Source organism: Macaca thibetana, chromosome 3 (genome assembly GCF_024542745.1).
Source record: "Macaca thibetana thibetana isolate TM-01 chromosome 3, ASM2454274v1, whole genome shotgun sequence".
NCBI lineage: Eukaryota > Metazoa > Chordata > Mammalia > Primates > Cercopithecidae > Macaca > Macaca thibetana.
In genome coordinates, this window is record NC_065580.1 from 129,596,017 (window position 1) to 129,621,109 (window position 25,093).

General features: G+C 46.0%; 1 protein-coding gene across 2 annotated transcripts in view; it reads left to right on the plus strand.

Annotated features, from left to right (window-relative positions):
- CRCP (CGRP receptor component) overlaps positions 1–21,433 on the plus strand; it is a 39,664-nt gene extending 18,231 nt beyond the window's left edge. For both annotated transcript variants that reach the window (XM_050783600.1, XM_050783599.1), the window contains 2 exons: positions 12,395–12,452; positions 19,021–21,433. In XM_050783600.1, coding sequence (XP_050639557.1) covers positions 12,395–12,452; positions 19,021–19,170 — 208 coding nt within the window. In that variant the 3' untranslated portion in view covers positions 19,171–21,433. The remainder of the gene's footprint in view (positions 1–12,394; positions 12,453–19,020) is intronic.
- Positions 21,434–25,093: the final 3,660 nt, after the last annotated feature.

Consider the following 25,093-nt stretch of genomic DNA (forward strand, 5'->3'; position numbering starts at 1 on the left):
ACACATGGTGAAATGATGGCTGAGGAAAGCCATTCGAAGCTACGGTGTATTGATACTCAGCTGGGTTTGGATTTAAAGGAGGATTATAGTATTGTAGATGAAACAACTGAAAGTTAGACATAGGGACTAGAGTAAGGAACAAATCTTTTTTTTTTTTTTTTTTTTTTTTTTTTAAATCAATGAAGAAAGTTCATTTCTCCTAGTGATACTGTATTAGTGTGCCTGCTTATTCGGCAAAATTAGCAGAGATAATTTACATTCTCAAAAAAGATGGGTGAGGGGAAATGGAAATGCCTCATGGAAAAGAAGGCAAATTTAGGTCATGGGTAGAGATCTCAATCAAATGGGCCAAAATACAGTTTATTTATATCTGCTAACTCCCAACTGCTAGCATCTGACCACAGCATGACAAGATTGGAATGGGGGAACCTGGGCTCTAGTCCATTTTCTGCCCCTTACTAGCACCATGACCTTGGAAAAGGTATTTGACCTCTCTGAGTTTCATTATCCTTACCACTGAGATAAGGATCATCTGCTAAACTCACAAGGCTGGGGCAAGGGTGAAGGGTGGTGTCTTCATGGAAATAATATGTGTAGATGTCCTTTTTGGACTCCAGAAGCCATAAATGATGCAACCTTATTTATTAATCATTACTGTGAACAGGGCCAAACATTTCTATATTATTAACACTGCCTCTACCCTAACGATTCAATTCAGATAAACTTTACAGAGCACTTCACTCCAAGAGCTGAGGATCAGGGCCACTTGATTCTTAACTACACAGTGCCTCGAAACCAAAATTGGTAGAACCAATAGTTCTATTCTTAAAGCGGGACCCATCTAGCCTTCCATTATCTAGATGAAAATGAGCTTACTAATTTAGAAACACAAGTGAGTGTATTCTAGGCTAACGAAATTAATTCTTCTCTAATTATTGAGAACATTAAATGTCACGAGCTGATCTCAAAATGTTAGTAAAATAAGTTAAATTGTTTTGAAAGGAAGGAAATGTGATAATGTGATAGAAATGGGGAAAAAACAAGACAGAATTCAAATATTATATTAATCAAGTACTAACTCTGGTTTGACTGGGTAAATGCAGGAGAAGACCTTCCTTCCTTCCTTCTTTATTTATTTATTTATTTATTTTTATTAACTTTAAGTTCTAGGGTACATGTGCACAGCGTGCAGGTTTGTTACATATGTGTACATGTGCCATGAGGAGCACATCTTAATGGGGTGTAAAAATCTTTTCTTGGCCGGGCGCAGTGGCTCATGCCTGTAATCCCAGCACTTTGGGAGGCCGAGGCGGGCGGATCACCTGAGGTCGGGAGTTCGAGACCAGCCTGACCAGCATGGAGAAACCCTGTCTCTACTAAAAATACAAAATTAGCTGGGCGTGGTGACACATGCCTGTAATCCAAGCTACTAGGGAGGCTGAGGCAGGAGAATTGCTTGAACCTGGGAGGCAGAGGTTGTGGTGAGCCAGTGAGTTGGCGGTGAGCCAAGATCATGCCATTGCACTCCAGCTTGGGCAACAAGAGCAAAATTCCATCTCAAAAAATAAATAATCTTTTCTTGGAGTCCCAGTTTGTATGACCTATCGCATTACCCCTACTCCCAGAATTCAGACCAAATTGAATAAAAAGTAGGGTTTACAAGTTAAAAGTATTTTTTATAAAGTTGATCAATGAAGTCCTTCGATGTTTGTGTTTGCTTGAGGCAAAAGTGGCTTGATCGTATTCTGTGAGTTCTTGTAGTGTCCAGTTCCTTTTCTTGGTCTGGAATGAGTTAATCTATTAAAATCAAAAACGTCATAGACCAAGGGTTTACATGAGAAGAAAACTAGCCCAGTTTTTTTTGTTTTGTTTTGTCTGTTTTTTTGAGATGGAGTTTCGCTCTTGTGAGTTCATGCTGGAGTGCAATGGCGCGATCTCAGCTCACCGCAACCTCCACCTTCAGGTTCAAGTGATTCCTCCTGCCTCAGCCTCCACAGTAGCAGGGATTACAGGCATGCGCCACCACGCTTGGCTAATTTTGTATTTTTAGTGGAGACGTGGTTTCTCCATGTTGGTCAGATTTTTCTCAAACTCCCAACCTCAGATGATCCGTCCACCTCGACCTCTCAAAGTGCTGGGATTACAGGCATGAGCCACTGTGCCTGGCCAATTTTGTGTTTTTATTTTTTTTAATTAATTAATTTTTTTTTTTTTTTTTTTTTTGAGATGGAATCTCGCTGTCGCCCAGGCTGGAGTGCTGTGGTGCGATCTCAGCTCACTGCAAGCTCTGCCTCCTGGGTTCATGCCATTCTCCTGCCTCAGCCTTCCAAGTAGCTGGGACCACAGGTGCCCACCACCAAGCCTGGCTAATTTTTTTTTTTTTTTTTGAGACGGAGTCTCGCTCTGTCGCCCAGGCTGGAGTGCAGTGGCCAGATCTCAGCTCACTGCAAGCTCCGCCTCCCGGGTTCCCGCCATTCTCCTGCCTCAGCCTCCCGAGTAGCTGGGACCACAGGCGCCGCCACCTCGCCCGGCTAATTTTTTGTGTTTTTTAGTAGAGACGGGGTTTCGCCGTGTTAGCCAGGATGGTCTCGATCTCCTGACCTTGTGATCCGCCCGTCTCGGCCTCCCAAAGTGCTGGGATTACAGGCTTGAGCCACCGCGCCCAAGCCTGGCTAATTTTTTGTATTTTTAGTAGAGACGGGGTTTCACCATGTTAGCCAGGATGGTCTCGATCTCCTGACCTTGTGATCCGCCCGCCTTGGCCTCCCAAAGTGCTGGGGTTACAGACGTGAGCCACCGCCCCCAGGCCCAATTTTGTATTTTTAGTAGAGATGGGGTTTCACTGTATTGGCCAGGCTGGTCTTGAACTCCTGACCTCAGGTGATCCTCCTGCTTCAGCCGCCCAAAGAGCTAGCATTTCAGGCGTAAGCTACCGTGCCTGGCCTATGTATGCATTTTTGAATTGACTTGTTGATATCTGGAACAAATCCTGCTGAGATTCTGATTAGGATTGTATTACATCTGTAGGTCAGTTTTGGGGGAGAATTGACATTTTGACAATATTAATAATTTAAGATTGGCCAGGCGCAGTGTCTCACGCCTGTAATCCCAGCACTTTGGGAGGCCAAGGCAGGTGGATCACAAGGTCAAGAGATCAAGACCATCCTGGCCAACATGGTGAAACCTTGTCTCTACTAAAAATACAAAAACTTAGCCAGGAGTGTTGGCGGGGGCGCCTGTAGTCCCAGCTACTCGGGCGTCTGAGGCAGGAGAATCACTTGAACCCGAGAGATGGGGGTTGCAGTGAGCTGAGATCGCACCACTGCACTCCAGCCTGGTGACACAGCGAGACTCTGTCTCAAAACAAACAAACAAAAAAAAACTCATAATAATAATTTAAGATCAGTCAAAGGTTAAAAAAAACAACCCACCAATACTGAACCTTCTAGTCCATGAAAACAGTGTAGCATACAGGTTCTGCACAAATTTTTTTAGATTTATACCTATTTCATAATTTTGCATGCTATTGTAAGTGGTGTTCATTTCCAGTTGTTGATTGCTGATGTAGAAATACAGCTGACTTTATATTGATCTTATGCCCTCAAGCCTTGAAAAATCCACTTATTAGTTCCAGGAACTTTTTTAGTGTATTCTTTAGGATTTTCTATGCAGACAGTCATGGTGTTTGCAAACAGAGTTTTACTTCTTTCTCATCTGTATGCCTTTTCCTTCTTTTTCTTATTTCATTGCCCCAGCTCGGGCCTCCAGGACAATGTTGAGTAGGAGTGGTGAGAGCAGACATCCTCAGCTTGTCCCTGATATTAAGGGAATACAGTTTGGCCTTCACCATTAAGTATGATGCTAGTTTAGGTTTTCCATGGATGTCTTTTACCAGGTTTAGGAAGTTCAAATTGCTAAGATTGGATGTTGAATGTTGTCACTTGCTTTTTCTATATCTATAAAGCTAAAAAGATTTGTAGCCTTTTGGCTGTATCTTTTTATTTACTTTCTAGTAGTTACTCTAGGGATCCCTACTGGGTTACTAGTAGGGTTAATAATATGCATGCCTGACCATTTATAGTCCGGAGTTAATGTTTTACCGATTAGTGTATATAGGTCTCTTTACCTTCTTTTTGTGTTATGGTTATATTTATAACATATAAACTACATACATTGAAACATATAATCTACATACTATTAGTGGTGTTTTAACATTTACTTTCTTTTTTTTTTTTTTTACTTCTTTTTATTATTATTATTATACTTTAAGTTCTAGGGTACATTTACTTTCTATATTCTTACATACTTTAAAGAACTTAAGAGAACAAAAATGTCTTTTATGTCTACCCAAAATGTCATCATTTCTTTTGCTGTCTATTTCTGAAGTGCCCCGTGTCCTGTTTATCATTTACTTCACCAGGAAGAACTTCCTTTGGCACTTTTCTGAGAACAGGTCTGCTGGCTACAGATTCTCTTATTTTCATTTAGCCGAGAATGTCATTATTTTCTTTCATTCCTGAAGGATAATTTCCCTGGATTGATTGATCTTTTCCTTCAGAACTTTAAAGATGTCATTTCAGTGACTGCTGGCTGTCACAGTTTTTGGTTAGAAATCTGTGATCAGGCTAGATGCAGTGGATCACGCCTGTAATCTCAGCCCTTTGGGAGGCTCAGACAGGAAGATCACTTGAGGCCAGGAGTTTGAGACCAGCCTGGGCTTCATTGTGAGACTATCTCTATATTTTGAAAAATAATTAATTAAAAAAAATTTTTAAATCTGCTATCACCCTAACCCTAATGTGTCATTTTCCTCTGGCTGCTTTCAAGACTTTTTTTTATCCCCTCTGTACTCTCACTGCTTCACTTCACTAGCCTAAAAAAATGTTTTAGGCCGGGTGTGGTGTCTCACACCTGTAATCCCAGCACTTTGGGAGGCCGAGGCAGGCGGATCACAAGGTCAGGAGATCGAGACCATCCTGGCTAACACCGTGAAACCCCATCTCTACTAAAAAAATACAAAAAAAGAAATGAGCCGGGCGTGGTGCTGGGCGCCTGTAGTCCCAGCTACTCGGGAGGCTGAAGCAGGAGAATGGCGTGAACCCGGGAGGCGGAGCTTGCAGTGAGCTGAGATCGCACCACTGCACTCCAGCCTGGGCGACAGAGTGAGACTCCATCTCAAAAAAAAAAAATTAAAATTAAATTTAAAAAAGATAAGTCTTTGGTCTTCAATAATTTGATAATGATATGTTTCAGCTTTTTTTCCCCAGTTTGTCTTTGCTGAGCTTCTTGATTATGTAGATTTATGTTTCTTACTACATTTGTGAAGTTTTCACCTATTTTTGAAATATTTTTTCTGTCCCAATCTCTTTCTCCTCCTTTTCTTCAACTTCCAAAAATACAACTGGTAAACCTCTGATACTGCTGTACAGATCTTTGAGGCTCTGTTCCTTTTCTTAAAAATTGTAGTTCAAATGGAGTAATTTCTCTTTTTTTTTCCTGTCTCTTTTTTTAATAGAGACAGGGTTTCACTCTGTTGCCCAAGCTGAAGTGCGGTGGCGCCATCAGGCTCACTGCAGCCTCAAAGTCTAATGGGATAATTTCTGTTGATCTGTCTGTATACGCACAGATTGTTCTGGCATCTTCCGTTATCAAGCCTACCAGTGAATTTTTCATTTTGGGTATTTTGCAGTTCTAAAGTTTCCATTTGGTTGTTATAACTCTGCCCTTTTCTGAGAACTTGTATTATTCCATTCATTTCAGGGATGTTTACCTTTTCCCCCAGTTGTTACAATAGTTAGAATCTTGATAATTTTAACATCTGGGGTATCATGGGCTTGGCACCTGTTGATTATCTTTTCCCTGGAGAATGAGTCATATTTTCCTGATCTGGGTAATTGTAGATTGTATCCTGGGCATTTGAGTATTATATTGTTTAGACTCTGGGTCCTGTTAAACTCTGGTTTGTGTTTTAGGAGGCTGTCAGTCCAATTAGGTTCAGACTTCAAGTCAGTCTTGCCTTCCGGGGCAAGGATTTCAGTGTTATTTGGTTTTGAAACCGTTGCCCTGCCACTCTGGGTGTTTGCATATGGGGCTGGACTGGTGGCGTAACTCTCTCCCTTCTCATTCGGGGTCTTTGCTCTTCTAGGTCTGTTCCATGCTTGCTGTTTTGGTGCTGTTCTGCACATAAATAGCTCAGGTGAATCTAGAATTTGTGTTGATTGATATTCAAATTTGGAGGAGTCCCCTTCTGTAGCTCTCCTCTCTGGAACTTCCCTACTCTCTGGCCCACATGATACCCCTCTTTGGGTCCTCTAGCCACAAGTTCCGATTGTCTCTCAAAGGTTTGCCTGCCGGCTTGTGTATGGTTGTTACTAGAGCTGTCCTTGGAGCACAGCAGGGAAAGTAGAAAAGGGAAAAGGAAAAAGGACACTTTGGCACTGTGGACAGCGAGGGCTTCCAGGCTACGCCTGCTGCTGGTCCCCGCCTGGGGGGCTGCCTTTGAGCTGTGAGCTCCTCCTGGGTCTCCAGCCTTTCTCAGTCTCCTGGCCGGAAAGATTGGATTTCTCCTGGAGTTGGAGCTGCCTGTGGGGCCACCACAGCTGCACCAGGATTGAGGCCCTGAGACAAAAGAGGGGAAAAAACCCCAAGAAACTCACATCCATCCTCCACTCCAGATGGTTCTCAGGTTTTGTTTCCTTCCCAGACCACCTGCTTTTGTTTGCTTTTCAGAGTCCTCAGGTATTTTTGTGTTTTTTGTCTGGGGATTCTTTTTTTTTTTTTGAGATGGAGTCTCACTCTTGTCACCCAGGCTGGATGGAGTGCAGTGGCACAGTCTCGGCTCACTGCAACTGCTGCCTCCCGGGTTCAAGCGATTCTCCTGTCTCAGCCTCCTGAGTAGCTGGGATTACAGGCGCATGCCACCACGCCCGGCTAATTTTGTATTTTTAGTAGAGACAAGGTTTCTCCATGTTGGCCAGGCTGGTCTCCAACTCCTGACCTCAGGTGATCCGCCACCTCAGCCTCCCAAAGTGCTGCGATTACAGGCATGAGTCGCCGCGCCCAGCTGTCTGGAAGTTTTTCATTGTAATCTGTGGAGAGAGAAAAGCTTTTGTGGGCTTCCTTCATCTTCTCCTGTAGCAGCAGTGCTAACAGTTGATTTGTAAGGCCTCTTTTCAGCTCTTTGTCTGGGCTGATGTATTGCTTCCTAAGTCTAACATCTTTTCCACTATAAATATGGACAAATACTGTTCAAAAAACCTACAAATATATAGGCATTGTCTTGCAAGCCGATTCATGATTGGCCGTGATCTATATAAATTTAAAGCAGACTGTAGAATTCAAGAAAGATTAATTTTAATTCCCTTTTTTCCATTAGTGATCCTAAAATCGAGGATTTTAAAAAATCTTTTTAAAAGACTTTCTAAACCTTTTAACTTCAACCCTTTGATTAATCGCTTGGTTCCATGACTCTGCCAAGAGCAAACGCTACAGGCAGTGTTGTTGTCCAACAGCCAGTAGAGGGAGCGGCAGGCTTCTTCACTGCGGCTGGGCCTGGCTCCTCCTCTGGGAACTTGCAGCCCTTGTTGTATTTGTGAGCACAACACATCCAGTTATACTCTTGTAGTTATTTTTAAATGTACAATTAAATTATTGTTGACTCTAGTCACCCTGTTGGACTATCAAATACTGGATCTTATTGATTCTTTCTATTTTTTCATAGTCATTAACCACGTGCACTTCCCCCTGCCTCGCCCACCTCACTGCCCGTCCCCGCCTCTGGTCTGCTACTCTCTGGTCCTTCTCCTCTCTCTGTCTCCAGAAAGCACGGACTTCTTGGTTACAGCCTGTAGTGGTAGCTGAGATTTTGAGGCCTGGGTGAAGACGTCAGTAGGAGGGTCAGAGGATGAAAGTCAGCACCATGAGAGTGCCTAAACCTTGCTGAAGAAGAGAAAATCCAGGAGATGAAGAAGGGAGAGTTGGAAGGATCAGAAAAGAATTGAGAAAGGTGTCATGGAAGCCCTGAAGGCAGGCAGTTTCAAGGAGGGAATGATCAGCAGTGTCACATGCCACCAACAGGATGGAGTGGGACCGAGGAGCAGCCACTATGTGTGGAGGACACCAGGCCCTTGAAGCAAGAACAGTTTTGGTGATCACTTGGGCAAGAGCTAGGGTGTGGGGAGTTGAGAAGCAAGGGGAGAAAGTAGACACAATGAAAGAGGCTTGGTTCTGAAGCCAGCGGGGAATGTTTGTGTCCCAACCCCCTTAACTCCCCCAATACCCCAGACTGGAGTGTGCAGTGTGTGGGGGCCTGCCGTGACCACAGCAGTGCTCAGCTCCTTGGATGTAGGACAGGGAACTTGCTTGGTGGTTCGACCTCGAGCTGGAGTTTTTCAGGGAGCGGTTGTGAATGTCGTTGCTGATCTTAATTCTGGTCGTCTCATTACCAGATCCCCTGCAGCTTTTAGTCCTTGCAGTCCCTCTTCTCCTTCTTCACGTGGAGACCTCTCAGATGGGAACTCATCTCCTTTCCAATTGGCCGCTGCTTTCCCCTCACCATGGTCTCGGTGGAACATGAGACCCTTTGCTGGAGATTTGGGCAGCAGTTTCTGAGGGTCTTTACTCTTCCCTCCTGGAATTTCAGCCTCTCCACATGTTTGTCTCCCCAGCTGGTGGCCATTCTCTACTTTCCTTCCAGACCCTCCCTACTTCGGCTGGAGTTGCTTTTTTACTTCTGTGTTATCAAGAGGCTGTTTCCTCCACAGTCATTCCTCAGTCCCGAGAGTCCAGTTGTTAGCACAGCTGTCATTCCACTGAACTGCACAGGCCACTGATGACCTCTTGGTTGGCAAATCCAGTGACTTCTACATTGACACAGTCTACCTATCTTTCTCGCTCTGTCGCCCAGGCTGGAGTGCAGTGGTGTGATCATAGCTCACTGCAGCCTCAGACTCCTGGGCTCAAGCAATCCTGCCTCAGCCTCCCGAGTGGCTAGGACTACAGGTGTATGCCACCATGCTTGATTAATTGTTTTATTTTTATTTTTTGTAGAGACAGAGTCTCAGTTTGTTGTCCAGGCTGTTTTTGAACTCGTAGCCTCAAGTGATCCTCCTAATTTAGCCTCCCAAAGTGTTGGGATTACAGATGTGAGCCACCGCGTCTGGCTTCTGGCCCCTTAAATGGAGGCGCTTTATGGTGTTCTGTCCTGGTTCACTCGCTCCACAGTTGGTCTCTGGAGCATAATATCCACTCCATAGTTTCATGTAACTCCTTGCAAATAAAGCTAGTGCTGGTTTTTTTCCTTTAGTTCTAGACCAAACTAGACACACTTTTTGACAGAAGCCTCTTCAGAGTTATAAAGGTACTATAAACTCAAATTTCATTTGAAATAATGTATTTTTTTCTAAACAACCTAACCTTGACTCTCTCTATTCCCTCACTCCTCCTCCCCCACCCCACCCAATCTAGGCAGTTGTAAAGTACTGTTGACTTTACCTAAGGGTGACAGGAAGCATTTCACATGTGCTTACTGGCATGCCTGTTGCTGCTGGCCAACTTTATAACTTCACTGTCTACCTCCATTTTTTTTTTTTTTTTTTTTTTTTTTTTTTTTTTTTTTTTTTGAGACGGAGTCTCGCTCTGCCGCCCAGGCTGGAGTGCAGTGGCCAGATCTCGGCTCACTGCAAGCTCCACATCCCAGGTTCACGCCATTCTCCTGCCTCAGCCTCCCGAGTATCTGGGACTACAGGCGCCCGCCACCTCGCCCGGCTAGTTTTTTGTATTTTTTAGTAGAGACAGGGTTTCACCGTGTCAGCCAGGATGGTCTCGATCTCCTGACCTCATGATCCGCCCGTCTCGGCCTCCCAAAGTGCTGGGATTACAGGCTTGAGCCACCGCGCCCGGCCTCTACCTCCATTTTTTGTGGGTCTTCCAGAATCGCTGGCAGCACCAGCCAGAGCATGCCCCTCTTCCTTGGTTGCTCTCCTGTACTGACCAAGTCACACCCAGCTTCTTGATAGAGCCCTTTTTGATCTTATCCCAAATGACTCTTTCACCCCATGTCTCACCCCTCTTTAGCTGTTTCCTAAAACTCCAGGAGCTTTCTTTCCTGTGGGCATGTCCTTGTGTTGTTCCTGCCCTGGCTGGCTGTCCCTCCCATCCCTTTTGTGTTGAAAAGCCATCAGGGTCTAGTGCAAGTGTCATCTCTGTGGAGTCTCCCTTCTTGAGTCTAGAGTAAATGTTTGGGGGATTACAAGCAGTAGAACTTGACTAGAGCTGTCCTAACAATGACTGCCATTTATGGAGAAATTATTGTGGGACAGATTGAATTATGACACTTTCCATCCATTATCACATGTACACTAGAAGCAGATGGCCAAGAACAGGAGCTTTTCTGCCATTTACTAGCTTTGCAACTGTGGACAAGTTAATTACTATCTCAGTGTCAGTGAAATCTGAGGATTCAATGTACTTCCACATGGAAAACAAGCAATAAATGGTAGCGGTGGCCTCTGGGAAGATCATCCCTCTTCATCCTCTCATAAGATAGTAAGTACTGTTATCGTTCCTATTTCATAGATGAGGAAACTGAGGCTCAGGGAGAGTGGGTAATTGTTCTGCTTCCCCCAACACATGGCTGCAGGAGTCGTGGCTTCTTCATGTTTTCACTCCAGAAGGTCTTTAACGCAATAAATACTTACTGAGCTGATTGGAAAGATGGATCTGCAGCCCCAGAGTCAAATTGAGAGAGAAATATAGAAGTTGTCACCTGCACGGGGGTGGTCATTGCAGTTGTTTGATCTCCTCGAAGTTCTGTAGTCTTTCAGCGTCCACACGATTCAGCCCCCCTTTCAGCAATGAGCTGTGTCTTTCTTTGAGGTAGATGATCACTATATCTAACTGTCACTCAGATCTTTTGTTGTGAAAATTTGCATGTATTTGCCTTCTTTCTCCAGCTGGGTTAAGTGCTTTCAGGGCAGAGGGATTGTACCTTGTATTTCTGTGTATTAACTCCTACCTCTTTTTTTTTTTTTTTTTTTTTTTTTTTTGAGACGGAGTCTCGCTCTGTCGCCCAGGCTGGAGTGCAGTGGCAGGATCTCTGCTCACTGCAAGCTCCGCTTTCCGGGTTCACGCCATTCTCCTGCCTCAGCCTCCAGAGTAGCTGGGACTACAGGCGCCCGCCACCTCGCCCGGCTAGTTTTTTGTATTTTTTAGTAGAGACGGGGTTTCACTGTGTTAGCCAGGATGGTCTCGATCTCCTGACCTCGTGATCCGCCCCTCTCGGCCTCCCAAAGTGCTGGGATTACAGGCTTGAGCCACCGCGCCCGGCCAACTCCCACCTCTTTTAGTCCCTCTTTACTAAGATAATAGGTCAAATCTGGGAAATATTAATCTCAAAAAGGAATTCACCCATTTCTAAGAGATGACCACACAAGATGATTTTGTGTGTTTTAATTTTTTAGTTTTAGAGATAGGGTGTGGCTCTGGGACCCAGGCTGGAGTACAGGCTAAAGCGATCCTCCTGCCTCACCCCCTTGTCCTCTGCCTTCCGTAGCTGGGACTGCAGGTAGCTGGGACTACAGGCACAACCCACCATGCCCAGCTAATTTATTTTAATTTTTTGGTAAGGTCTTTTAATGTTGCCCAGGCTGATCGGGAATGCCTGGCCTCAAGGGATCCTCCCACTTGGCCTCCCAAAGTGCTGGGATTATAGGCATGAGCCACCACACCTGGCCCAAGGTGATTTTGTTAGTTGGTACTTTCTGTAATTTGGATGAAGAAAGCATTATTTTCTTCACATTTTCCAGATAGAAATTACCATCCTGGGCCGGGCGCGGTGGCTCATGCCTATAATCCTACCACTTTGGGAGGTCAAGGTGAGTGGATCACTTGAGATCGGGAGTTCGAGACCAGCCTGGCCAACATGATGAAACCCCGTCTCTACTAAAAACATACAAAAAATTAACTGGGCATGGTTGTGGGCACCTGTGATCCCAGTTACTTGGGAGGCTGAGGCAGGAGAATCGCCTGAACCCTGGAAGTGGAGGCTACAGTGAGTCAAGATCGTGCCACTGCAAACCAGCCTGGGCAATAAGAGCGAAACTCCATCTCAAAAAAAAAAGGAAAAAGAAAATGACCCTCCTGTTTTTAAAATGGTACATGCACTGCTGCTTTGTTTCCTACAATCACACCTCTGATACCCATTCGTACCCTGAGCTGGGAGTCACTCACACACACGCTCCTATTCCCATTCTCTCGGTTTACAGTTGAAGGAACTGAGAGCCACACTCCAGTGGTTTTCCCATTTTTTATCTGACAAAGTATTCTCTGTGCAGCTCAGTCAGGACTCAGGACTTAGGGCTATGCGAGTTCTCAACGCTGTACTTTCCCTCCACAGAGCTGAGAAGCTCCAGCTGCTGAACCACCGGCCTGTGACCGCCGTGGAGATCCAGCTGGTGAGCGAAGGGCGCCTGCGCTGGGGAGGCTGCTGTGGGTCTGAGATGTAGAAAGGCTGTGGTGGACAAGCTAGGAACTGTTGTTTTTTTTCGAAGAAGCTGCCCAACCACCCCATTTTTTAAGGAAAAGGAGACCTTGCCAGTTTGATCCTAGTTAATGTGGACTTAGGGACCGTAAAACACTGGAGGAGATTTCATTCCTCCCCTAGGATTTCGGCTGATGACTTGGCAGCTCTCTGTCTCCCCTGATGTCCAGGCCATTCTGGCCGTTGCTTCCCTGTAGGGGTTGTTGCCAACCAGATGTTGCATAAAAACATGAAACTCAGCATGTCTCTGGTGAACATTCTCTGCCCCCACACCCACCCTTCACCCCACTCTTGCTTCCTCTCCTTCTGGGTGAGGGGAGCATGTGTGCGCTGTCCCACCGGCTCCCTTCCTTGCTCATCTCCTGGCCTAGCGTCCCATGCTGGAAACCTGCAAGCCATTCTCTTCCTTTCATCTCATAGTCACAGAGTCCCCAAGTTCTGTTGCTTTTGTCTTCTGTTCTTGCTTCTCTCCCTCCTGTACTGCGTTGATTTCTGCATTATGTCTCTACACGGCTCTTGTGGTTGTCCTCTCCCCATTCTCCCTGGCTCCCCAAGTCCATCTCCCACATCACCGTCAGAGATCACATCTAAAATGATGAATGTGATCCCGTTTCCCTGCATGAAACCATTTATTTAGTGCAGCCTCATCACTTGCGGAGTCTGCTTTGCACTGAGAGCATAGGCTTTGGAACAGGAGGAGGCAGCCAGAGTAGAGGGCCTGCGATGGGGTATTGGGCCTGGGAAATGATCCAGGGAGATACCCAGGCCACCACTGGGCACGTTGTGGCCACTGCCTTCTTATTACAGGGCAGAGAGCATCGGTACGTGACAAGTGTCAAGCAGGCCATCTAACTGCCAGTTAAAAAAAAAAAAAAAGAAGCTGTTCATTGTCTTTCTAGGATTGTTTTTGTCCTTCAGAATGTACCCAAAATTAAATTAGAACAGTTCCTTCCATGAAGGGTGCTTTTCTCTGGGAACCCGCCTGTAGCCTAAATAGAAACCCCTTTCTCATGTGTCCTGATTATTTTCATGCTTTACGCTGTGTTGGAGTTTCAACTTAGAGCTTAGGGGAGAGAAAAAACAAACAGAACAGCAAGAAACGAATCCCTGTCCCTCTGGGTTAAAGATCACATGTCATGTCTCCTCCAGCTTTAATCAGCAACATATGTTACCCATGGCTTAATGACAGGCAGAGAGAAGAGATGAGGGTTAGCGTGACCTCAGCCAGAGCCTGTGGAAAGTGCTATCATTACTTGGGGGAAAATTCGCTGCTATTGAGAATGCCTGGGGTGGGCTGGGCGCAGTGGCTCATGCCTGTAATGCCAGCACTTTGGGAGGCCAAGGTGGGCGGGTCACCTGAGGTCAGGAGTTCAAAACCAGCCTGGCTCAAGTGGTGAAACCCCATCTCTACTAAAAGTACAAAAATTAGCTGGGCATGGTGGTACACACTTGTAATCCCAGCTACTCGGAAGACTGAGGCAGAATCACTTGAACCAGGGAGGCCAAGGTTGCAGTGAGCTGAGATCGCACCACTGTACTCCAGCCTGGGTGACAGAGTGAGACTCCATCTCAAAAAAAAGAGAGTGCGTGGGGTGTGCCAGACCTTGGTCCTGGCGCCTGTGATTGTCTGTCACTTTGAATGCCCTCCCCACAGTCTTGGAAGGGGGCAAGTGTCCTCTCCATTTTAGCCCAGAGGGCTGGTGAGTGGCTGATTGAGACCTTCTGATTCAGAAGCTTTACTTTGCTCCTCCAAGCTAGGTACTCGTGCTTGATAAGACGAAAGATGTGTGTGACATCTCCTAAGATGGTTTCCTTCTCCTTTCTACAAAGTATGTAGGCCTTGGTAGAAACTGCTGTTTCTCAGCAGTTGAACCATTTTAAACCCAGATTCTTCCCACTCTGGAATTTGGCTACAAAAGGTAGCAAATTGTTTACCAAGGTTTGTAGCAGTATCTCTTCTCACCAGAGAGTGAATAAGAAATGAAAGCTTTGACTGAACATGGTGGCTCACGCCTGTAATCCCAGCACTTTGGGAGGCCAAGGTGGGAGGATTGCTTGAGACCAGGAATTCAAAACCAGCCTGGGCAACATAGTAAGGCCCCATCTCTACGAAAAGTTAAAAAAAATTAGCCAGGTGTGGTGGCGCACACCTGTGGTCCCAGCTATTCAGGAGACTAAGGTAAGAGGATTGCTTGAGCCCAGAATTTCAAGGCTGCAATTAGCTATGATAGTGCCACTGTACTCCAGCCTGGGTGACCGAGCAAGACCCTGTCTTTAAAAAAAAAAAAAAAAAAAAAGCAAATGGCCAGGCACAGTGGCTCACACCTGTAATCCCAGTACTTTGGGAGGCCGAGGTGGGTGGATCACCTGAGGTCAGGAGTTTGTGACCAGCTTGGCCAACATGGCCCTGTCTCTACTAAATACACAAAAATTAACTGGGTGTGGTGGCATGAGCCTGTAATCCCAGCTACTCGGGAGGCTGAGGCAGAGAATCGCTTGAACCTGGGAGGTGGCAGTTGTAGTGAGCCGAGATTGCGCTACTGCGCTCCAACCTGGGTGACAAGAGCGAAACTCCATCTCAAGAAAACAAAAAGAAATAAAGGTTTCACTTACAGTGGAAAGCGCAAAGGACTTGAGTGAGAAGTTCCCTATATCAACACTAGAGCCATTTTTTCTCCCTGGGTCCAGAAAACAGTCCCAGTGTCCGACATTTATTACCATTCACTTGGGAGCCAGGTGTCTTTTGGAGGCTGAAACCTCACCTCTTCAGTTACGCCTGAGCCGTGATTTGCCGTGGCCCTCTGATGACTGCCTGCTGACTCAGAGGCTCAGTGAGGAAATGAGGTGGCCACCCGGCTTAGGACTTGTCGTGCCCAGTTGTGTATTGATTTGGAATGATTTGTGAGCCCTCTGGGCTGAGGTCAGTGAATCCTGTGACCTCACAGGCCACTGTCCTGAACAGCACTACCATCTAGGCCTGTTAGTAATTTCGTGATTATGAAGTCTGGACTCATATAGAGTGTTATTGCTTGTAAAACACTGTTACATATGTTCTCCTTTTGTCCTTGCTGTAGGCGTTACTTTCATTTTACATTAGAGAAAATTGAAATTTAGAAAACCAAGTTTAGTTAACTGTTCTGGATCAAATATTTAATAGTGTACGTTGTTGCTCTCAGATCTTTGACTCATTTTGAGGAAAGTAGGACATTAGGTTTGGCAACTTCGAGTTGCCATTTTTGGAGATCAGCGACCCAGTTTGATGCTCCTGGGACTGAAATAATGAAAGTTTATCATTTGTGTTAACTCAGCTGTCGATACTTCAGACTTTTACGTTTATTTGTCCTTATGTTCTGAACTACCTGAAATGATTGGTATCTGAGAACCTTGAGATGGTGCTTTGAACTTTACTCTTGGAATGTTTCTCCTCTGTTGGAAAGAAAAGGTGAAGGGTCAGGCATAGTGATTCATGCCTGTAATCCCAGCACTTTGGCAGGCTAATGTGGGAGGATCGCTTGAGCCCAGGAGTTCAAGACCAGCCTGGGCAACCCCATCTCTACAAAAAATAATAAAAAATAATTAGCTGGACATGGTGCCACATAGCTATAGTCCCAGCTACTCAGGAGGCTGAGGCAGGAGGATTGCTTGAGCCCAGGAGTTTGAGGCTGCAGTAAGTGACGATTGCGCCAGTATGCTACAGCCTGAGTGACAGAGTAAGACCCACTCTCTTTGGGAAAAGAAAAGGCAGGGGTGAGGGATAATGTAGGCATTGTCATTTACGCTAGTGATCCAAGAGGTGCTAGTGTTTTATTTCTGAAAGTTTCTTTTTGTTTATATTTCATTTAGTTTAATGCAGTGTAGGGTTTCTTCCTGTGACTGGGAACCTTACGTTGAAAAACAAAAGGTCCTGACTATAATTAACCCTGAGGATTGGATGTTGATAAAAGGTTCGGCTGTTAGTGAATTTAGCAAAGTTTTTTTCTGCACATTCTTTCCTCAAACGGAGATCATCTTTTCTCTGGATTAAATAACCAAATCTTGGCTATTTTCCTCCTTTCTCTGCTTTATTCTTTGGGGGCAGTACATGTTAGATTACTGCTTTTTATAGACTGTAACTTTGCATGTCTAATTTTAAACATGGCTTTTTGGCCGGGCATGGTGTCTAACTCCTATAATCCCAGCACTTTGGGAGGCCGAGGCTAGTGGATCGCCTGAGGTCAGGAGTTCAAGACCAGACTAACCAACATGGAGAAACCCTGTCTCTACTAAAAATACAAAACTATCCGGGCGTGGTGGTGCATGCCTGTAATTCCAGCTACTAGGGAGCCGAGATCACCCCATTGCACTCCAGCCTGGGCAACAAGAGTTAAACTGTCTCAAAAAAAAAAAAAAGGGGGACGGGGGTTGAAGATTGTTTCGTTCTCCCAAGAGAATTTACATTTTCCTGAGCTATGGAATCTTTAGAAAATGGTTATTTTATTTCACAGCGTCATAGGGAGTAGCACCCATTGATTCGCTCAGGATCCCCCCGCCCCATCCTGGGACACCAGAATTATTATCTAGTTGCAGAAACACTTTTGGGCTGAAGTGAGTGGAGAGACCAGGGTTTTGCCAGGAGTTCGTGGTGTGACCTTGGGCATGTCACATGACTTCCTGAACTGTGCTGTTGTCTGTAAAGTGAGGTGGTCAGACTGGGGATCCTCTCCAGGATTGCAGGCCTGTCCTATTACCTTGTTTTACTTCAGTCTGCCAGGATTTCTTTCTGGAACTCCCTGTGGTTCCATTTGCCGAATTTCAGAGATTGCTGTGGGGAATGCTGTGGAATAGGACCTGGCCACCTTGAGCTGAGAAAGGTGTTTGTGATCGATGGTTGATGCCACCAAGCAAACAGGGTTAAGTAACTTGACTGCCTGCATGCTGCTTTTAAAAAGGCAGCTGACGACCTAATTCTGCTTAGAATTAGGGGCTCAGGCTGTGGGTATCATCTCTAGATTCAGATTTCTGGGACCACATCAGAAACCAGGTTTTGCGTGGACCTTTGATGGGCAGTGTGGTGTGGAGTGTGGGAGACTGTGGGTTTTAGACTGGGCAGGCCTGGCTGGGGATTCCAGTTCTACCTCTTGGCAGCATTGCTGAGAGGATGAAAGGAAATGCTGGATGGGAAGTGCAAGATGCAGCTCCAGGCACACGGGAGGCCTCCCCGCAGGGCTGTTGCTAGTGGGAGTGAGGATTAGAAGAAGGCTCCAGCCGGGCGCGGTGGCTCAAGCCTGTAATCCCAGCACTTTGGGAGGCCGAGACGGGCGGATCACGAGGTCAGGAGATCGAGACCATCCTGGCTAACACAGTGAAACCCCGTCTCTACTAAAAAAAATACAAAAAACTAGCCGGGCGTGGCGGCGGACCCTTGTAGTCCCAGCTATTCCAGAGGCTGAGGCAGGAGAATGGTGTGAACCCGGGAGGCGGAGCTTGCAGTGAGCTGAGATCCGGCCACTGCACTCCAGCCTGGGCGACAAAGCGAGACTCCGTCTCAAAAAAAAAAAAAAAAAAAAAAAAAAAAGAAGGCTCCAAACCATTTGGCACACAGTGGGCATCATCAACTATGTTGATGTTCATTAAATTACAGCTGTGTGCCGGGCACGGTGGCTCACACTGTAATCCCAGCATTTTGGGAGGCCAAGGCGGGTGGATCACAAGGTCAAGATATTGAGACCATCCTGGCCAACATGGTGAAACCCCGTCTCTACTAAAAATACAAACAGTTAACTGGGCGTGGTGGCTTGCGCCTGTAGTCCCAGCTACTCGGAAGACTGAGGCTGGAGAATTGCTGGAACCCGAGAGGCGGAGGTTGCAGTGAGCCAAGATCGCGCCACTGCACTCCAGCCTGGCACAGAGCAAGACTCCATCCCCCCAAAAAAAAAATTACAGATGTTCTTGTGAAATATAAAAGTACATAAAGTGCCATATAACTTCTCAGAGATGCATATGCAACCTGTTGACTTCTCTCTGTGCGTGTCGGTGGTTGTATAACTGTTAGCGTTTTCCTTTTTTTGAGAGTTGATCTTGCTCTGTCACCCAGGTTGGAGTGCTTGGCTCAACCTGGGCTCAAGTGATCCTCCTACTTCAGACCCCCGAGTAGCTGGGACTACTGGCACACACCACCATGCCTGGCTGATTATTATTATTATTGTTTTTAAGAGATGGGGTTCCTCTATGCTGCCCAGGCCGGGGGTTTTCCTTTTGTTTAAAGAAAAATGCTATCCTACAACTCAGTTTTTACTGACCCATTTTGATCAGTCGCATTGGCTCAGTCCAGGATGTGAGTTGGCTCCACCCTTCCATCTGGAAGATGGAGAGGACTCACGAGGACCCAGGCCGTGAGATCTGTGTGCCAGGAGGCCGGGCTGAGACTGTGAGCACAGTGGGCAGGGCTGCCCAGGACTGTGAGTTTCATTTGTAACCCTGGAGGATTTTCTTTCCTTCTGCAGATGGTGGAAGAGAGTGAAGAGCGGCTCACGGAGGAGCAGATTGAAGCTCTTCTCCACACCGTCACCAGCATTCTGCCTGCAGGGCCAGAGGCTGAGCAGAAGAAGAAGACCAACAGCGACGTGGCAATGGACGAAGAGGACCCAGCGTAGAAGAGCACAGCTGGCCCTGGCATTTTATGACGTCAGAAGGCCCAGCAGCCGTTTCCTGGATGTTGAGAGGATTGTTTATTTGATTATACCCTCTATCCCGGCAGGCCTGGCGGGCTTCGTGGTTAGTTGGGTACATCACAAAAATAAGCTAAAAAGAAATATTTGTGCCTTGGGGAGAAGAAACATGGTGAAGACAGGCTGAGGTTGTCAGGGCAGAGAGCTGAAGGTGGGGACAGTGACCGTGGACCCCTCTGTGCTTGAAAGATTTCCTCCACAGCCTTTGCCCCAGTTGTGGGGAGGTCTCTATACACAGCGGGGAAAATGCTTGTGTCTTCTTTGGTGGGCCATGTCCTAATTAGTTTCATCTGCTTCCCTGGGAACTTACTAAACAGGGGCTCAGAGCACTGTTGGGAATCTGGTTAGAACCCCAGAGAGTTACTCTAAGTTAAAATGAGTCACTGACCTTGGCTCACCTTAGAGGAATTTCCTCGAGAACAACAGAGATAAGAAAAGAACCGGCCTGGCCAATCCTTCAACAGCTCTAGAGCCCCTTTTCTCTGCTGGCAGGGGCTTTGTTTACCAGCTCACTGTTTAGGCTAAATGTTAGGGACCAGATCACTGCAGTTGAAAACAGGCATTCCAGGCTTAGTGACAGTGGCAGCAGAAACAGTGTTGGCTGCCTTCCTGACCACCCCACTTTCCTGCCCTGAGACAGCAGCCCAGGGCAGGTGCTTCATATTGAGACCAGGTGAGCCTCATTTGCACAACAGTCAAATTGTTTGCTCCTTTAAAAAGGACACAATTAGCCTGGCCCAGTGGCTTATGCTTATAATCCCAGCACTTTGGGAGGCCAAGGCAGGAGGATCACCTGAGGTCAGGAGTTTGAGACCAGCCTGACCAACATGGAGAAACCCTATCTCTACTAAAAAAAAATACAAAATTAGCCGGGCATGATGGTGCATGCCTGTAATCGCAGCTATTCGGGAGGCAGAGGCAGGAGAATCACTTGAACCCGGGAGGCGGAGGTTGCAGTGAGCTGAGATTGCACTATTGCACTCCAGCCTGGGCAACAAGAGGGAAACTTCATCTCAAAAAAAATAAGTAAGATTATTACCATGTGAAAACCTTTTTAATATTCAGGAATTCAGGATTTGGAAAGTGTAGTTGCCCCAGGCATGTGGTTGTTGCCTTAGGTCCTGCGAATATTGCTGAAAATTGGATTTTCCACATTCACTGTCTTCCCTGTTTTAGGGAAGAAAATGATCGTAGACATTCGATTTTCCAAATTGGTAGTCTTTCATTTTCAATGCTAATGGGATTACTTCTCTTCCAACCCTCCTGCCCATCCATCCGTCCCACTCCCCAGGCAATTGATTGCAGTTCTGTGCATCTTAACCGTACTATCTGGGATTCAGCTGAAATCTGTTTATAGGCAACATTGAAAGTACCAGATTAGGGTCAGGTGTGGTGGCCCACACCTGTAATCCCTAGCACTTTGGGAGGTGGAGGCGGGCGGATAATGAGGTCAGGAGTTCAAGACCAGCCTGGCCAACATAGTGAAACCCCTTCGCTACTAAAGATATAAAAAAATTAGCCGAGTGTGGTGGTGCATGCCTGTGATCCCAGCTACTCAGGAGGCTGAGGCAGGGGAATCGCTTGAACCCGGGAGGCAGAGGTTGCAGTGAGCCAAGATCGCACATTGCACTCCAGCCTGGCCAACAGGGCGAGACTCCATCTCAAAAAAATGAATGAAAGTACCAGATTGTACTTGTAAATCTCTCTAGGGTATTGGGAATTTTACTGGGAGCTGTTGATTTATTTCTCAGGGCATATGTGTGCTGTGTGCCGATCTGTCTCATTATTGTCTTTTTTTTTTTTTTTTTTTTTTTTTTTTTGAGACAGTCTCGCTGTATTGCCCAGGAGTGCAGTGGCACAATCTCAGCTCACTGCAACCTCTCCCTCCCAGATTCAAGCGATTCTGGTGCCTCAGCCTCCTGAGTAGCTGGGACTACAGGCATGCGCCACTATACCCTGCTAATATCTGTATTTTTAGTAGAGATAGGGTTTTGCCATATTGGTCAGGCTGGTCGTAATGTCTCTTGTTAACACTGAATATGTTAGGTGGTTTTTCTCGATGGATTTAGGGTTAACCTAGTTAATAATAAATTGTTTCCAGGTAATTATCAAGTTTTGTCATCTTATAAATCTGAAGAGTTAATATTGTCATGGATACAAATAAAGTGAAATCTGACTGAAGCTAAAATGTGTGATTTTTTTCTTAAAAAACTGACTTTATTTAGATCTACATTTTTAATTGGATTTCAAGAAAAGTTTAAGTTTCTATATTTGAGACCTGAATTTAGCCTCAGTTTTTTGTTAAACCAGGTTCTGGAAGACTTAATTTTATAAGAAATGCACATATATTCCGTGTAATTTTCCTACCACATTAATAGTAAATGTTTCAGAAATAAAAATTGACCAGGCTGTGGCTCACGCCTGTAATCCCAGCACTTTGGGAGGCCAAGAGGGGTGGATCACGAGGTCAGGAATTCAAGACCAGCGTGGCCAACATGGCGAAACCCCGTCTCTACTAAAAATGCAAAAATTAGCCGGGCGTGGTGGCAGGTGCCTGTAATCCCAGCTACTTGGGAGGTTGAGGCAGGAGAATTGCTTGAATCAGGGAGGCGGAGGTTTCAGTGAGCCAAGATCGTGCCACTGTACTCCAGCCTGGGTAGCACAGTGAGACTCCGTCTCAAAAAAAAAAAAATTAACTGAATTCATGGAGGTAGAGATTTGAAGAATGGTTATCAGAGACTAGAAAGGGTAGTGGGGGTTGGGAGGGATGGCTAATGGATACAACAATATAATTAGAAGGAATAAGATCTAGTATTTGATAGCACAACAGGGTGACTACAATCAACAATGATTTATTGTACTTTGTTTTTGTTTGTTTTTGAGACGATCTCATTCTGTCACCCAGGTTGGAGTGCAGTGGCAAAGTCTCAGCTCATGGCAGCCTCCACCTGGGCTCAAGCAATCCTCCCACCTCAGCCTCCTGAGTAGCTGGGACCACAGGTATGCGCCACCACACCAGGCTAATTTTTTGTATTTTTAGTAGAGACGGGGTTTTATCTCATTGCCCAAGCTGGTCTCAAACTCCTGAGCACAAGCAATACGCTTGCCTTGGCCACCCAAAGTGCTGGGATTACATGCGTGAGCTACTGTGCCCAGCCTCAAATTTAAAAATAAAGAGCCTAATTGCATTGTTTGTAACACAAAGAATAAATGCTTGAGGGGATGGATACCCCCTTTACTCTGTGATTACTATGCATTGCATGCCTGTATCAAAGTATCCCGTAAATATATACACCTACTATCTACCCACAAAAATTAAAAAAAAAAAATGGCCAGGCATGGTTGCTGATGCCTGTAATCCCAGAACTTTGGGAGGACGAGCTGGGTGGATCACCTGAGGTCAGGAGTTCGAGACCAGCCAGGCGAACATGGTGAAACCCCATCTCTGCTAAAAATACAAAAATTATCCAGGTGTGGTGGTGGGCGCCTGTAGTCCCAGCTACTCAGAAGGCTGAGGCGCGAGAATCACTTGAACCCGGGTGGCGGAGGTTGCAGTGAATTGAAATAGCGCAACTGCACTCCAGCCTGGGTGACAAAGCGAGACTGTGTCTCAAAATATTAAAATTTAAAAATTTAAAAGAATAACTTAAAGTATAATTAGATTTTTTTGTTTATTTGTTTTTGTTTTTGAGACCGAGTCTCGCTCTGTCACCCAGGCTGGACTGTAGTGGTACCATCTCAGCTCACTGCAACCTCTGCTCCCAGGTTCTAAGCAACTCTTCCGCCTCAGCTCCAGAGTAGCTGGGATTACAGACATGCGCCATCATACCCGGCCTTTTTTTTTTTTTTTTTTTAAGTAGAGATGGGGTTTCACCATGTTGGCCAGGCTGGTCTTGAACTCCTGACCTAAGGTGATTCACCTGCCTCGGCCTGCCAAAGTGCTGGGATTACAGGTGTGAGCCACCGCACCCACCCTACATTGCTTGTAACACAAAGGATAAGTGCTTGAAGGGATGGATACCCCATTTTCTATGATGTGATTATTACACATTGCATGACTATCAAAGCATCTCATGTAACCCATAAATAATACACCTACTATGTACCCACAAAAATTAAAAAACAACAAAAAACCCCACACCACTACCTCACTGATGCCATAATGTTTAACCATGCTTTTCACTTAAAGAATTCCAGGAAATAGGCCAGGCGTGTGGCTCACGCCTGTAATTCCAGCACTTTGGGAGGCCAAGGTGGGTGGATCACCTGTCACCTGAGCTCAGGAGTTCGAGACCAGCCTGGGCAACATGGCAAAATCCTGTCTCTACTAAAAATACAAAAAATTAGCTGAGCGTGGTGGCACGCGTTTGTAGTCCCAGCTACTCTGGAGGCTGAGTCACGAGAATTGCTTGAATTCGGGAAGTGGAGGTTGCAGTGAGCCAAGATCGTGCCACTGCTCTCCAGCCTAGGGGACAGAGTGGGACTCTATCTCAAAAAAAAAAAAAAAAAAAATTCTAGGAACTGGCCTTAGAAGATCTAAATATCAAACCAAGGCTGCGGAGAGTTCCACCTCAGAAAGAAATGCTGAGTAATTGATTTACAGCCCTTTTGTCGCCGGCCAGACCACCAAATGGCCCTTACCCAAGATTGCAACCAGACATGCTTGGCTTGCATGCCTTGCCCATCATGTGCTACCAGCTCAGCCTGCAAACCTTACCCCGATGCCAATTCCCACACTTTGCCTAATAAAAAAACTACTGACTTTTTTCAGAGTCAGCTGGAGCATCCTTGTACTGGGGCGCTAGCCCCAAAATAAAAGCCTTGTCTGGGGCCGGGTGTGGTGGCTCATGCCTGTAATTCCAGCACTTGGAGGATGAGGCAGGTGGCTCACCTGAGGTCAGGAGTTCGAGACCAGCCTGGTTAGCATAGTGAAACCCTGTCTCTTCAAAAATACCAAAATTAGCCGGGTGCAGTGGTGTAGCCTGTAGTCCCAGCTACTCAGGAGGCTGAGGCATGAGAATGACTTGAACGTAGGAGATGGAGGTTGCAGTGAGCTGAGATCACACCACTGCACTCCAGCCAGGGTGACAAAGTGAGACTCCATCTAAAAAAAAAAAGAAGAAAAAGTAAAAATTAACAAGGGGAGCAGCAGATTTCCCAGACAAGGTTTTTGTTTTGTTTTGTTTTGTTTTGTTTGAGACAGTCTTGCTCAGTCTCCCAGGCTAGAGTGCAGTGGCGCGATCTGGGCTCACTGCAAGCTCTGCCTCCTGGGTTCCCGCCATTCTCCTGCCTCAGCCTCCCGAGTAGCTGGGACTACAGGCGCCCGCCACCACACCCAGCTAAGTTTTTGTATTTTTTCTAGTAGAGGTGGGGTTTTAGCATGTTAGCCAGGATGGTCTCGATTTCCGGACCTCATGATCCACCCGCCTCGGCCTCCCAAAGTGCTGTGATTACAGGTGTGAGCCACCGCACCCAGCCTTGTTTTGTTTTTTAAGGTGGAGTCTTGCTCTGTTGCCCAGGCTGGAGTGCACTGGTGTGATCTCAGCTCACTACTGCAACCTCCACCTCCTGGGTTCAAGCAATTCCCTTCCCTTAGCCTCCCAAGTAGCTAGGAGTAGCATGCACCACCACATCCAGCTAATTTTTGTATTTTTAGTAGAGATGGGTTTTCTCCATGTTGGCAAGTTTTTCTCAAACTCCTGACCTCAAATGATCTGCCCGCCTCAGCCTCCCAAAATGCTCCCAAAGTTACAGGCATGAGCCACCTCACCCGGCATGATTTAGATAAGACTTTGAAGTTTAGACTTTTAAGGGTGATGCTGAAAAAGTTAAGACTTCTTGGGATTAT